Source organism: Hoplias malabaricus, chromosome 3 (assembly GCF_029633855.1).
Source record: "Hoplias malabaricus isolate fHopMal1 chromosome 3, fHopMal1.hap1, whole genome shotgun sequence".
NCBI classification, from domain to species: domain Eukaryota; kingdom Metazoa; phylum Chordata; class Actinopteri; order Characiformes; family Erythrinidae; genus Hoplias; species Hoplias malabaricus.
Window position 1 is genome coordinate 76546361 of NC_089802.1, and position 15000 is coordinate 76561360.

A 15000-nucleotide genomic window follows, 5' to 3' on the forward strand; every position below is an offset into this window, starting at 1 on the left:
AACAAAGGGGAATGGATAAGTGGTGAAAGCAAGGGTCCAAACGCAGTCCAGCGGCAGACGGGGAATGTTAAAGACTGATGCCCACGTTCAGAGTTTATCCTGAGAGTTACTGCTCTGAAAACACCAGCGTGACGCTGTAGAAACGCGAGCCGATTCTTTAGAGCTACGTCTTCCATTAAATGCTGTAACACTTAAGTGAGGTAGTGGAGGAAGTTGGTTGTGTTTTTCTTTGTCAGTCACCCGTTTTCCACCGCCTGTATTTGTTTTGCATGTCAGACTTTCTCCAGTACACAGATGGAAACACGCTGTAATGATCTGACAAATGCAATTTTCAGTTTCATGCATGACCACGGCAGGAAAATAGCCAGGTTCTCTCGCTGGTATGGAGCTCTGAGTGATGCGTGCGTGCCCTTATAAGGTCTGCTAGAGCTGCCCTCCGCTTCACACTCCAGTAGCATCAGCGTCTGAGACTGCTCTTTTATTGCTTCCATGTGTGTAGGCAGGGAAGAGAGTTAAGAGAGCAGGTTCTTGGTGAAGCGATAAAGCCTCCACCGTTGCTGCGCTACGTATACGCTGGAGCTTTGCTGATTTTTCGCATTCTGTGCGTTGTGTGTGTGCATTTTGCTGGTGAAAGGATACTTTAGACACGGTGAAGATTAGTGAGAAATATATTTATGGCACTGGAGCAGCTGGAAATAACTTTGCTTTTATCAAAAGATAAGTGCACCCGGCAACAACCTACCATACCATCACACTACACACGGCAACGGCGCGCCCTCACACTACACACGGCAACGACGCGCGCCCTCACACTACACACGGCAACGACGCGCGCCCTCACACTACACACGGCAACGACGCGCCCTCACACTACACACGGCAACGACGCGCGCCCTCACACTGCACGCGGCAACGACGGCCCCTCACACTACACACGGCAACGACGCGCCCTCACACTACACTCGGCAACGGCGCGCCCTCACACTACACACGGCAACGGCGCGCCCTCACACTACACACGGCAACGACGGCCCCTCACACTACACACGGCAACGACGCGCCCTCACACTACACGCGGCAACGACGCGCCCTCACACTACACGCGGCAACGACGCGCCCTCACACTACACGCGGCAACGACGCGCCCTCACACTACACGCGGCAACGACGCGCCCTCACACTACACGCGGCAACGACGCGCCCTCACACTACACGCGGCAACGACGCGCCCTCACACTGCACGCGGCAACGGCGCGCCCTCACACTACACACGGCAACGACGGCCCCTCACACTACACACGGCAACGACGGCCCCTCACACTACACACGGCAACGACGCGCCCTCACACTACACACGGCAACGACGGCCCCTCACACTACACGCGGCAACGACGCGCCCTCACACTGCACGCGGCAACGACGCGCCCTCACACTGCACGCGGCAACGGCGCGCCCTCCCACTGCACGCGGCAACGACGGCCCCTCACACTACACGCGGCAACGACGCGCCCTCACACTACACGCGGCAACGACGGCCCCTCACACTACACGCGGCAACGACGCGCCCTCACACTGCACGCGGCAACGACGCGCCCTCACACTACACGCGGCAACGGCGCGCCCTCACACTACACGCGGCAACGGCGCGCCCTCACACTGCACGCGGCAACGACGGCCCCTCACACTGCACGCGGCAACGACGGCCCCTCACACTACACGCGGCAACGACGCGCCCTCACACTACACGCGGCAACGACGCGCCCTCACACTACACGCGGCAACGGCGCGCCCTCACACTACACGCGGCAACGGCGCGCCCTCACACTACACGCGGCAACGACGGCCCCTCACACTACACGCGGCAACGACGGCCCCTCACACTACACGCGGCAACGACGCGCCCTCACACTGCACGCGGCAACGACGCGCCCTCACACTACACGCGGCAACGACGCGCCCTCACACTACACGCGGCAACGACGCGCCCTCACACTGCGCGCGGCAACGGCGCGCCCTCACACTGCGCGCGGCAACGACGCGCCCTCACACTGCGCGCGGCAACGACGCGCCCTCACACTACACGCGGCAACGACGCGCCCTCACACTGCGCGCGGCAACGGCGCGCCCTCACACTGCGCGCGGCAACGACGCGCCCTCACACTGCGCGCGGCAACGACGCGCCCTCACACTGCACGCGGCAACGACGCGCCCTCACACTGCACGCGGTAAAAGGATACTTTAGACACTGTGAAGTTTAGTGAGAAATAAATTCATGGCACTGAAGCAGCTGGAAATAACTTTGCTTTTATCAAAAGAGAGTCATCGCTGGAATGTGTTGCCTTTTTTATAAGCTGTATTTTAACAAGAGGGCTACAGTCACAGAATCAACCCAGCAACTCATTTACAAGTCTGACGAGCATGACAACATTTTAAAGAATGTTGTTTGTTTTTTTTCTTCACATTCAATAGACCAGCGAGCTTAGTTTTGTTATGCACCAGTGAATGCATTCCCTCTGTTTTCTGTTTCACCTGCAGAACAAAGAACCACGCAACAGGGCCAGGTTTATTTCCTCCATACACAGACTGGCGTCAGCACATGGCACGACCCTCGAGTGCCTAGGTAACACACACACACACACACACACACACACAAATACAGTAAACTTGTAACCCCTACACTATAAGCTACACCTGTCCAGAGAGAACGCATACCCAGGCAACAGACACAACACTATCTACTGTACAACTGGCCAGGTGACACACAGTCCCACAGCACACCTGTACATCCACATACTGTGTGTATATAGATATATATATACATACACACACACACAGACACACACACACTTATACCACAGTATATTTCTCGCCTACCCAGGTGTACACCCAAACTTGTGGTGTATCTGTGTTCTCTACACCCACCCAGGCAACCTCACGCACCTGCATAGCACACCTTAAGCTAAACATACTGTATACACACACACACACCTGTACCCCTGTATATTTATATACCTGCACAGATAACTGTTCACCTCTAGCCCCTTCTCAGCACACGAGACGTTGAATATTAGCATAGATTAACATGGATGACCCTGTACACTCTGACATCTCGCTGGATATACTTTAAGAAACGTGTCTGTGTCTGTGTCTGTGTGTGTGTGTGTGTGTGTAGGGATCTCAGTAACGTTAACTGTGAGGAACTCGGGCCCCTCCCCCAGGGCTGGGAGATCCGTAACACGGCGACGGGCCGCATCTACTTTGTGGATCACAACAACCGAACTACTCAGTTCACTGACCCGCGTCTCTCCGCCAACCTGCATCTAGTTCTGAAGTGAGAATGATATTTATTGTTGTTTATATCTTTACAACAGACTTGTTATTGTGCGGCTGGTGTTAATCTCTCTCTCTTTCTCTCTCTATCCCTCTCTCTCTCTCTCTGTCTCTCTGTCGCTCCCTCTTTCTCTGTCTCTCTCTCTTTCTCTCTTTGTCCCTCTCTGTCTCTGTGTCTGTCTGTCTCTCTCTCTCTTTCTCTCTTTGTCCCTCTCTGTCTCTGTGTGTCTTTCTCTCTCTTTCTCACTCTCACTCTCTTTCTCACACTTTCTCTCTTTGTCCCTCTGTGTCTGTCTCTCTCTCCCTCTTTCTCTGTCTCTCTCTCTCTTTCTCTCTTTGTCCCTCTCTCTCTGTGTGTCTGTCTCTCTCTCTCTCTTTGTCTGTCTGTGTCTCTCTCTTTCTCACTCTCACTCTCTCTCTTTGTTTGTCTGTCTGTCTCTCTCTCTCTCTCTCTGTCTCTCTTTCTCACTCTCTCTCTCTCTCTCTCTCTCTCTCCGTTTGTTTGTCTGTCTGTCTCTCTCTCTCTCTCTCTCTCTCTCTCCGTTTGTTTGTCTGTCTGTCTCTCTCTCTCTCTCTCTGTCTCTCTTTCTCACTCTCTCTCTCTCTCTCTCTCTCTCTCCGTTTGTTTGTCTGTCTGTCTCTCTCTCTCTCTCTCTCTCTCTCTCTCTCTCACATGTAGTCCTAGCCCTAATGGATCTCGAGCAGCTGTGGAAGCCCCAAATCTCAGGTACCCACCATAGTCTCAGATATTGTTACTGTTTGAATTACTGTTATAGTTTATCATTTATTAATAATATTACGTCTACAAATAACTCTTAGTGATATATTTTTTTCTATATCTTTATGGTAACTCAAACATTCTCCTGCTCTTTTGTCATTTTCTGGTAACCGCGGCGTCGTATTTAAAATAAGAATTTAACTTTATTCAAACAAAACAAAAACAAAAATGAAAAATGCAGTAGTGGTTTTACTGGTGCCTCAGGAAAGAGCGCTGCAGGAGACTGTGATGGATGTGTTCTGCTCTTGGGGATAATATTGAATCCAAAAGTACACACGAGTGTTGTTTTAGACGATTTAAAGATGCTGCATCGATGCTGCACAAGTGTTACCAGGAAATGACAGAAGCGCGGGAGAATGGTTGAATTTTTCATTGCAGTTATACGTTACAATTAATTACAGTGCGTCAGACTTAAGAAGACTTTGCTCAGTGAGTTCCTTCGTGTGTAAATTAACGTGGGCTTCACATGTTGAACGCTTTGAAAGCGAAAGATCCCTAAAAGGTAAGGTTTTCCCAGTTGGCTCCGAGGTTGTTGATCAGACGTGAAGATTTCTTCTTTAGTTACGCAGTGGAAATGTAACAACGTAAGCAAAGATGTAGTGGAAATGTATGTGTGAGTGTACCAATTATCAGGGTGTAAACTGCGAGACTGAATCATCACACACTTGCCTCAAACCATGGTGTGTGTGTGTGTGTGTGTGTGTGTGTGTGTGTGTGTGTGTGTGTGTGTGTGTGTGTGTGTGTGTGTGTGTGTGTGTGTGTGTGTGTGTGTGTGTGTGTGTGTGTGTGTGTGTGTGTGTGTGTGTGTGTGTGTGTGTGTGTGTGTGTGTGTGTGTGTGTGTGTGTGTGTGTGTGTGTGTGTGTGTGTGTGTGTGTGTGTGTGTGTGTGTGTGTGTGTGTGTGTGTGTGTGTGTGTGTGTGTGTGTGTGTGTGCTCGCTCCACTAATGAGTATTGTTCATTTCCTCTCCACCATTCCGACGTTTTTCTGTTCTCTCCAGCGAGGTTTCTCTTTATTCGCTGCTTGGCCGTCAGAAAGGCATTTTAACAGCTTATTAAAAGCACTCTGCTGAACATGGCTGTGTTGGGTTGTTTGTGGGTTCTTTTCCACATCTGTAAACATTCATTACTGATCGGCAGCTGATGTGCTGGCTGTCTGAGTCGGTCCAGATGGGTGGAGATCGCTCGTTCTCACAGATGTCTAACACAAAAATAATTTACACATGTTTTGTCGTTGGTATGTTTGTTTTATTGTTTCGGAGGAAGCGACGGGGGGGTGTGTGTGTGTGTGTGTGTGTGTGTGTGGTCAGTCAGTCTGAGCATCTGTCTCTTATCACAGGAAAGATCAGAGACTTTGTACAAAGCTGAAGCGCTAATGTCAGTGGTGTGACCCAATCAGCACAGCCACAACAGCCTCTCACAGTATACACGGCAACAACACATCATCACCACTACACACGGCAACAACACATCATCACCACTACACACGGCAACAACACATCATCACAGTACACACGGCAACAACACATCATCACAGTACACACGGCAACAACACACCATCACCACTACACACGGCAACAACACATCATCACAGTACACACGGCAACAACACACCATCACCACTACACACGGCAACAACACATCATCACAGTACACACGGCAACAACACACCATCACCACTACACACGGCAACAACACACCATCACCACTACACACGGCAACAACACACCATCACCACTACACACGGCAACAACACACCATCACCAATGCACACGGCAACAACACACCATCACCAATGCACACGGCAACAACACACCATCACCAATGCACACGGCAACAACACACCATCACCATGCACACGGCAACAACACACCATCACCAATGCACACGGCAACAACACACCATCACCAATGCACACGGCAACAACACACCATCACCAATGCACACGGCAACAACACACCATCACCAATGCACACGGCAACAACCCACCATCACCAATGCACACGGCAACAACCCACCATCACCAATGCACACGGCAACAACCCACCATCACCAATGCACACGGCAACAACCCACCATCACCAATGCACACGGCAACAACCCACCATCACCAATGCACACGGCAACAACCCACCATCACCAATGCACACGGCAACAACCCACCATCACCAATGCACACGGCAACAACCCACCATCACCAATGCACACGGCAACAACCCACCATCACCAATGCACACGGCAACAACCCACCATCACCAATGCACACGGCAACAACCCACCATCACCAATGCACACGGCAACAACCCACCATCACCAATGCACACGGCAACAACACACCATCACCACTGCACACGGCAACAACACACCATCACCAATGCACACGGCAACAACACACCATCAGCGCACTTTACACTCATTGCAATATTTATCCTCCACATTTCACCCAATCAGGAGCCGAGTGTGAACAGCCTGAGGATCTTAGCATCAGTCTGTGATCAGCTTTTCGTGGTTTGTATTAAAACCACAAAACAGTGAGCCATCAACTTATCAGAGACTTTGTCTGGTTTCACTTTGACTAGCGACAGAAAGCACCAGTGAGAAGCCTGATGTTTACGTGTCCTTCTGCATTGTATGGACTAACATATTAAAATAAAAATAAGTGATTGTTATTATTGTTTCCCACTGTTTGGTGGTATGAATGATTGATTGAAAAACATGAAGAACTGTTCTCGGAGCAGAAAAAAACATTTCTCCAGCTCAGTAAAGTGTTTTCGAATCGAGTGCCTGCTCTTTCTCTCGTCTCGTCTGTGGTGATTTAACTAAACGAACGCGAGTGTATCGAGTGTACGGAGTCTTTGAGAGTGCGGTGAAAGACTCAGCAATGTAAAGTTAATCTGACCTGGCGTGCAGACTGGATCCTAAAACTGTCTCAGATCAGACCTCCACAAAACATTCAGTCTGACCATGTCTGGCCTCTTTATTACACACACTGCCTGTACTCGGCCTATTGGAAAACAGCAGTATTATAATTGGTTTTTTTGTTGTTGTTGTTTTTTTGTTTTTTTAAGTGTAGCTGCGGTGGTGTTTCTGAAAGCGGTGGTTTACATATAGAACTGCTTTTCTGGGCCTGTCTCTGCTGTAAACGTTTCCTCATGGCTGGACATTGTATAAGAGTTTTCTTGCGAATGGATGAAGGGGGTTTAGCTTTCAATTTCTCTGTAATTTAATTAGATCTGTTATATTTAATGAAATATGATTTAAATCTGGATTTAATGATGCCTAGAGGATTTGCATGTCTTCCGTTCTTTTTCAGAGCGTTTAGGAACTGGCGTAGGAACAGTGCTCCTCCACCAACGGAGCTGTGAATTACTCTGGTAAATCGCAGCGAGCCTGTCGAGGTTGAATTAAATGCATTGGACGGGGTATAGTTTCAGGGTTTTGCGGAGGCAGCATAGTGTGACAAGGGCAGGGTTTCATTCAGAGTTCAAAAGAGTGCAGCGTCAAATAATTACATTCCATAATGATTATTATTATTATTAAAATACTTCATAATCCGTGCAAATGTTCTCCCAAATATTATGCAGCTGAGTTGCCAGCTTTACTTTGGTCCAGTTTTACATACCTGACACACACACACACACACACACACACACACACACACACACACACACACACAAACATGGGCGTCCTAGGGGAGAGTAAACTTGCCACTGCTGTTAAGTAGTTTGTGGATTTGTAGCGTGCACATTTGGCGCCTACTGAATAAAGAGTCTTTTGATAGTACAGAGTGTGTGTGTGTGTGTGTGTGTGTGTGTTTGTTTTATATGTGAGCCACCTCCACAGTGCCCAGAAGCCCCGTGTTTATTCTTACTGGGATTTTGGCCCACCGACGAGTTCAGCAGTTCACAGGCCAGTTTTCTCTTACCAATAGAAACCAAACACTGAGCCAAACCATGCAGCACATTTATACCCCTCCACTGCACTCAATCTGAGAGACAACCTGTGTTTGAAATAGTCTGTAATCGCTGTCTCTTCCACTGGTGATTCAGGACTGTACAGGGCATTGTTAGAGGGAACACAAACGGTGTTGTGAAACGAGGAGCACTATATACACGAGCACTAGTACAGGAATCAGACTCTCATTTGTGTGTCATCACAGGACGGTCCACCTGGATACACCTTGCAGTGCTAATTATGGGACTTTAAGGGTGTACTAAATAGTCTCCACTGTTTTTAGAGAAGTACTCAATGGCAGACTCTCTCAAAATGATAGGTTGCTTAAAAAAACTTAGATTGGGACCGAAAATAGTGAACAGGGTCTTGTTTTGGACACGGTCTGAAATAGTGCACTAAATAGTGAACAGGGTCTTGTTTTGGACACGGTCTGAAATAGTGCACTAAATAGTGAACAGGGTCTTGTTTTGGACACGGTCTGAAATAGTGCACTAAATAGTGAACAGGGTCTTGTTTTGGACACAGTCTGAAATAGTGCACTAAATAGTGAACAGGGTCTTGTTTTGGACACAGCGTGAAATAGTGCACTAGGGGGAGGGGTGATGCCAGTTGTGTTGAACTTTTGAGTCCTCTGAGTCAAGGTCTTTTTTATATTAACCACATATTAACCATTAAACCTCAGGGTTGTGTTTTTCCAAACACCGTGGACCTTCAGAGCTTCAGAGGAGTCCGGCGCTTTTTCACGTTTTCAAAAACAGAGCAGAGCACTTTACGAGTCTCCGTACGTGAAACACGCTCCCTCTGAACTCTTTAGCTTGTTCAGTCTCTGTCCGACACAGTGGCTTTCTGACGACTCGAGCCAAAAGCAGGCAGAGAAATGCCATGTGAACGTTTAATTACACGTCGCCTCTAAATGACCTTATTATCCTGCACGCCAGCGCCGTCCGACATAGACCCGGCGCGTTTGTTTAAAGCTTCCTCTGTTTCTGTTTCCTTTTTCTCTCCACAGTTTGAGGTCTCTAACCTCAGGCCGTACCCCCTCGTTGGCTTGAGTGGCTCTGACAGGGAGCCAGTGAAAGAAGGACCAGCTTTTTCTTAATTACACATCCTCTCTGCGCCCAGACGCACCCGAGACAGATCGGTCCAAACAGAGCAGACCAAAAGGGAGTTCTGTTCTGTATTTTTAAAGTACAGTTGGAAAGGGTGGGCGTTAGTGCTCGATGCTCACTTTCTGAAAACCACACTGGCAGAAGTGCTGATGTTTAGTCTCTGCGGTCGCTGCCGTGACCCTGGAGACCGAGCAGTGGCATTTTTGTGGAATGCTGGGCCTCCACACAGCCGCGCTCTGAAGCAGAGGTTATCATAACCTCTCGGTCTCCAACGCAGGTCCCCGTTCTCCAAAAGACACCAGGCAGTTTCCACCAGACGTCGCCATTTTTATCGTATGAACAGCTAAAATCATTCTGCAGCAGGCTTCAACATTTTACTGTGTGTACAAGTTTTCAATTTATTTAAAGGAACACTGTGTAGTACTTTCACAGTAAAGTTACAGCTTCAGATTCATTGTGATGCCTCACGGACCAGTAATAAGGAGAACAGAGCTTTGGTTTTTGCTAATCTCGGCTCAGCACTGCAGAAAACGGACTTTGTAACTTTTGGAAGAGGGTAGGAAAAAATCTCCCAAATCCTACCTAGTGTTCCTTTAACAAAAAAAAAAAACCTTAAAATAAGCAGTGTGTAAAGTGAAGGGTTTATTGCATTCGTTCTGAGCTCCATCAGGGGGAAAAACTATAGGTCAATTTTTTGTTGAATTTTTTTATTTTTAATGCATACACACATTCACTCCCACACATACACACTCACTTACTCACAGCAGGACAGTTATTAGAGAAGACCGTTCACCTAACCTCCATGTTTTTGGGCTGTGGGAGGAAACGCAGACACGCGGAGAACACTCCACACTCCTCACAGACAGTCACCCGGAGGACACCCACACAGACACAGGGAGAACACACCACACTCCTCACAGACAGTCACCCGGAGGACACCCACACAGACACAGGGAGAACACACCACACTCCTCACAGACAGTCACCCGGAGGAAACCCACACAGACACAGGGAGAACACACCACACTCCTCACAGACGGTCACCTGGAGGAAACCCACACAGACACAGGGAGAACACACCATACTCCTCACAGACGGTCACCCGGAGGAAACCCACTCAGACACAGGGAGAACACACCACACTCCTTACAGACGGTCACCTGGAGGAAACCCACTCAGACACAGGGAGAACACACCACACTCCTCACAGACGGTCACCCGGAGGAAACCCACGCAGACACAGAGAGAACATGGACACTCCGCCCAGATAGGAGGTGATAGCCACTGTGCCGCCCATGTCTTGTGTCGTTCTCAATCAGTGGTGAAATACCACTATTCTCCATCGAAACCCCACTCCCCCCCAAAAAAAGCCATTTTCTAAAATTCACCTCCATGCTTTTTTAAAAAAAAAAACCTCTTCTCTAAAAGCATCATCATTCTCACTTTGACAGTCAGCTCTCGAGTTTTCCAGTAAAGAGCTGTGGAGCCAGAAAAAGCACTGTGAATAAGGGTAGAACATTCTAGAAACTCCCAGCCACCACGTACAGGTTTAGGGTTTGTTGATGCTTGGTGAATAAATGTTGGGTTGGCGTGCTCTGGGCTTTCCCCTTGCTGTCTGCTCTGTGTGAGCTTTTATTTCACAAACGTTTCAGTGTAATTACATATGCTAAAAAAAAAACACAACTGAGTAAACTATGGAGTTTTTCTCCTGGAATTTCTCATGAAAACCAGGAACGTGTAGTTGCAGAAAGACTGACGCTGTCCAGACTGAGCACTCACTGCAGGGATCCTGTTTTAAACAAGTATTTTCAGTTAATTCACTCCAGCAGAACTGGATAACGGAGTGTATCATTCATTCATTCACTTGTTCATTCTGTAAACCCTTCATCCTGTTCAGGGGGGGGGTCTAGAAACCCATCTGGATTCAATAGGTGAAAGGCAGGGGAACACACTGTGGGCAATTTCAAAAGCAAATGCACCTCCTAAAGTGTGTTTGGACTGTGGGAGGAAACCCACACAGACACAGGGAGAACACACCACACTCCTCACAGACAGTCACCCGGAGGAAACCCACGCAGACACAGGGAGAACACACCACACTCCTCACAGACAGTCACCCGGAGGAAACCCACGCAGACACAGGGAGAACACACCACACTCCTCACAGACAGTCACCCGGAGGAAACCCACGCAGACACAGGGAGAACACACCACACTCCTCACAGACAGTCACCCGGAGGAAACCCACGCAGACACGGAGAACACACCACACTCCTCACAGACAGTCACCCGGAGGAAACCCACGCAGACACAGAGAGAACACACCACACTCCTCACAGACAGTCACCCGGAGGAAACCCACACAGACACAGGGAGAACACACCACACTCCTCACAGACAGTCACCTGGAGGAAACCCACGCAGACACAGGGAGAACACACCACACTCCTCACAGACAGTCACCCGGAGGAAACCCACACAGACACAGGGAGAACACACCACACTCCTCACAGACAGTCACCTGGAGGAAACCCACGCAGACACAGGGAGAACACACCACATTCCTCGCAGACAGTGGTGGAGTGTATTGTATGAAATCATAATATTGAGTTAAAGCCGTGTTAAATTTGTCCGTCCACAGCTTTAGCACCGGAGCGGAGATTAGGTCTGAGCAGGAAGCTTGGTGGAGGGTTTGTTTAGACAGCGTTTGTTTGGGCACGTTCCTACAAATGTTCACTCCACTCTCGTCGTTTTCCTCCCCTCCTTTCGCTCGTTTTGAGTTCCTGCTCTGTGTTCCCCTCCCTGACACAAAGCTCTCTTTTCTGTGAGGGCTAGTGTAAATATGTTGGGAAAGCCGGGCAGGAAGGCTGCTGAGGGTTTGGGAGACAGATTTTTCCCGATGTGGCTTTAGAAGGGAATGGCCAGAATTCACAGCGTTTGCTCAAATGCGATCCTTTCTTTTCCTGCTCTCTTGGAGAAATATTTGTGTTTGGGAGGGTTAGAATAGAGGGGGGGTCACTGACCAGGCCATTTCTCTTTACGTTAATTTTTATTTGAATGATTGGATTGAGTAATAAGCATGAACTATTAAAATGCAGTGTGTAAACAATGAGCAGTGTATTAATAACAAGTAGTGTATGTAAACAAAGATCAGTGTAAATAACGAGCAGTATATAACTGCTCTGAGTTACAGTGGGAAATGTCACAGAAATTGTCAGATCTATCAAATCTGTCTTCTGCTACTTACAAAAGTGAGGTTAGGGCTATGAGGAATTTAAGAGTTCATTTATGATCTTCTCTCTTCTCTCTTTCTCTGTCTCTCTCTCTTTATCTCTCTCTTTCCGTCTCTCACTCTGTCTATCTCTCTGTCTTTCTCTCTGTCTCATTCTGTCTCTCTCTCTCTCATTCTCTCTATCTTTCTGGCTCGCTCTCTCGCTCTGCTCTTTCTCTCTCTCTCGCTCTGTCTCTCTTTCCCGCTCTCTCGGTCTCATTCCCTGTCTCTCTCTCTGTCTCATTCCCTCTCTCTCTCGCTCTCTTTCTCTCTCTCTCTCTCATTCCCTCACTCTCTGTCTATCTCTCTGTCTCATTCTCTCTCTCTTTCTGGCTCGCTCTCTCGCTCTGCTCTTTCTCTCTGTCTCTCTTTCCCGCTCTCTCGGTCTCATTCCCTGTCTCTCTCTCTCTCTCTCTCTCTCTTTCTCTCTCTCTCTGTCTCATTCCCTGTCTCTCTCTCTCTTTCTGTCTTTCTCTCTCTCTCTCTCAATTCAATTCAAATGTGCTTTATTGGCATGACAAATATCTCTCTCTCCCCAGCGCTCCCCCTCAGCTGAAGGAGCAGTCTGCTCTGTGTAACGTCCCGGAGGAGGCCGAGTGTCTGACCGTTCCAAAGTATAAGCGAGACCTGGTTCACAAGCTGAAGGTTCTGAGGCAGGAACTGTCCCAGGCTCAGCCCCAGGCTGGACATTGCCGCATCGAGGTCAGCAGAGAGGAGATCTTCGAGGTGAGCGCCTCCTCCACGTCTCCTGCTCCGGTTTTGACTCTGAAACGATGACGGTGTTTAAATCAAACATTGAACTGTTCATAAGTGCAGTGTCAGCTCTGATTGATGGAGCTGTCCTGAAGAGCCTCCAGTGGGGCATGTGCTGGTCACTCACTACACAGCAAGGGAGAAGAAGTCTAGCCATTCACTTACGACAGCAGGAAAAAAATGTAGGCTGAAGAAATGGATAGAAATGAGCCAGTCTTGGTTTTAAAGGCACGGTGGTGGGTAACGTGCTTTCTCAAAACAAAATCTCATCCAGATGTTGTCCATTTGTATTAAAAAAAACACTTGGCAGAGAACGGCGGGGAACTGTTTAGCGTTCACTGATCAAAAGCTGTTTTATGGCCTTCATGGTGTAGCAGACCTTTCTGCAAAGAAAACATGGGATTAAAAAAAACATGTTTACAGGGAAAGTGTGGAACAGAACATTTCTAACAACGATCAGGATGGGAGCAGGACATGGGCTCTGTTTCTCTTCATTTCTCTACTATCATCTGCAGCTTCATTGGTCCTTCTTTTTCCCAAAAGATAGGATGCTGTCTTCTCTTCTCTTCTCCAACTCAGTTCTCCTTCCCTATTATCTCCTCCTCTCTTCTCTTCATTTCTCTTCTCCCTCTCTTCCTTGTTTCTTTTTCTCTTCTTCCTCTCTTCCTTGTTTTCTCTTCTCCCTCCCTTTGTTTCGTTTACTCTCCTCTTCCCTCTCTTCTTCACTTCATTTCTCTTCTCCCTCTGTTCTTTATCTCATTTTCTCTTCTCTTCTCCCTCTTCCTTTTTTTCTCTTCTCACCCTCTTCCTTGTCTCTTTTTCTCTTCTCTTATTCCTCTCCCCTCCTCCCTCTCTTCTACACTTCATTTCTCTTCTCCCTCTGTTATTTATCTCCTTTTCTCTTCCCCTCTGTTCTTTGTCTCCTTCTCTTCTCTTCTCCCTCTGATCTTTGTCTCCTCTTCTCTTCTCTTTTCTTCCCTCTCCCCTCCTCCCTCTTCTACACTTCATTTCTCTTCTCCCTCTGTTCTTTATCTCCTTTTCTCTTCTCTTCCTTGTTTTCTCTTCTCCCTCTGATCTTTGTCTCCTTTTCTCTTCTCTTCTCCCTCCTCCCTCTGTTCTTTATCTCCTGTTGTCTTCTTCTCCCTCTCTTTCTTGTTTTCTTTTCTCCTCTGTTATTTATCTCCTTTTCTCTTCCCCTCTGATCTTTGTCTCTTTTTCTCTTCTCTTCTCCTTCTCCTCTCCTCTCCTGTACTCTCCAGTCATGTGTTTCTTGGAAGGAAGGCATTCCTGCTGCATGATTTCAGCGGTGAGGGAGGAAGGGATGGGAGTGAGGGAGCGTGGAGGGGAGGTTGATCGTGAAGCTTGGCCCAGGCAGACGTTAACTTCATAACTGTGCTGTTGGCAGCTAGTGATGAAAAAATATGACTTCACTGGCATTCCTTCATAAATACCAAGAAAAGCCTGTTCCTGAACGTCCTGCTTCACAGCGAATCTGAGGAAACGGGTGCTTAGGAACCACGCTGTACTTTCCCGCAGGTCACGGCTCATTGCGTTGTTAAAGAGATACACCGCGTTTCCAAAAGTACCCACACAGTGTTCTAATAAGTGAGTCCAGACTTCAAACTCCACACACTCCGCTCGTATAAGCTCACACACACGCTCAGCAGGCCCAGTGACAGACGTGAGTTGGCTAGAGGGGCACATAGCCATCCAACTTTGGGCTGTGGAGCATTGGGACTGTGTTCAGTGCACTGTTGAATGCCATCAAATGCTCATCGCAGTGTTCCAGCGAAGCCGTATACAGTGC

The 15000-nt window shown here is 48.3% G+C and overlaps 1 protein-coding gene across 1 annotated transcript in view; it reads left to right on the top strand.

The window, feature by feature from the left end:
• LOC136691891 (E3 ubiquitin-protein ligase SMURF2-like) overlaps positions 1-15000 on the top strand; it is a 53740-nt gene that overhangs the window by 32854 nt on the left and 5886 nt on the right. The window contains exons 9-12 of the mRNA XM_066664814.1: positions 2536-2620; positions 3173-3331; positions 4010-4057; positions 12980-13166. Of these exons, the coding sequence (XP_066520911.1) occupies positions 2536-2620; positions 3173-3331; positions 4010-4057; positions 12980-13166 (479 nt within the window). The remainder of the gene's footprint in view (positions 1-2535; positions 2621-3172; positions 3332-4009; positions 4058-12979; positions 13167-15000) is intronic.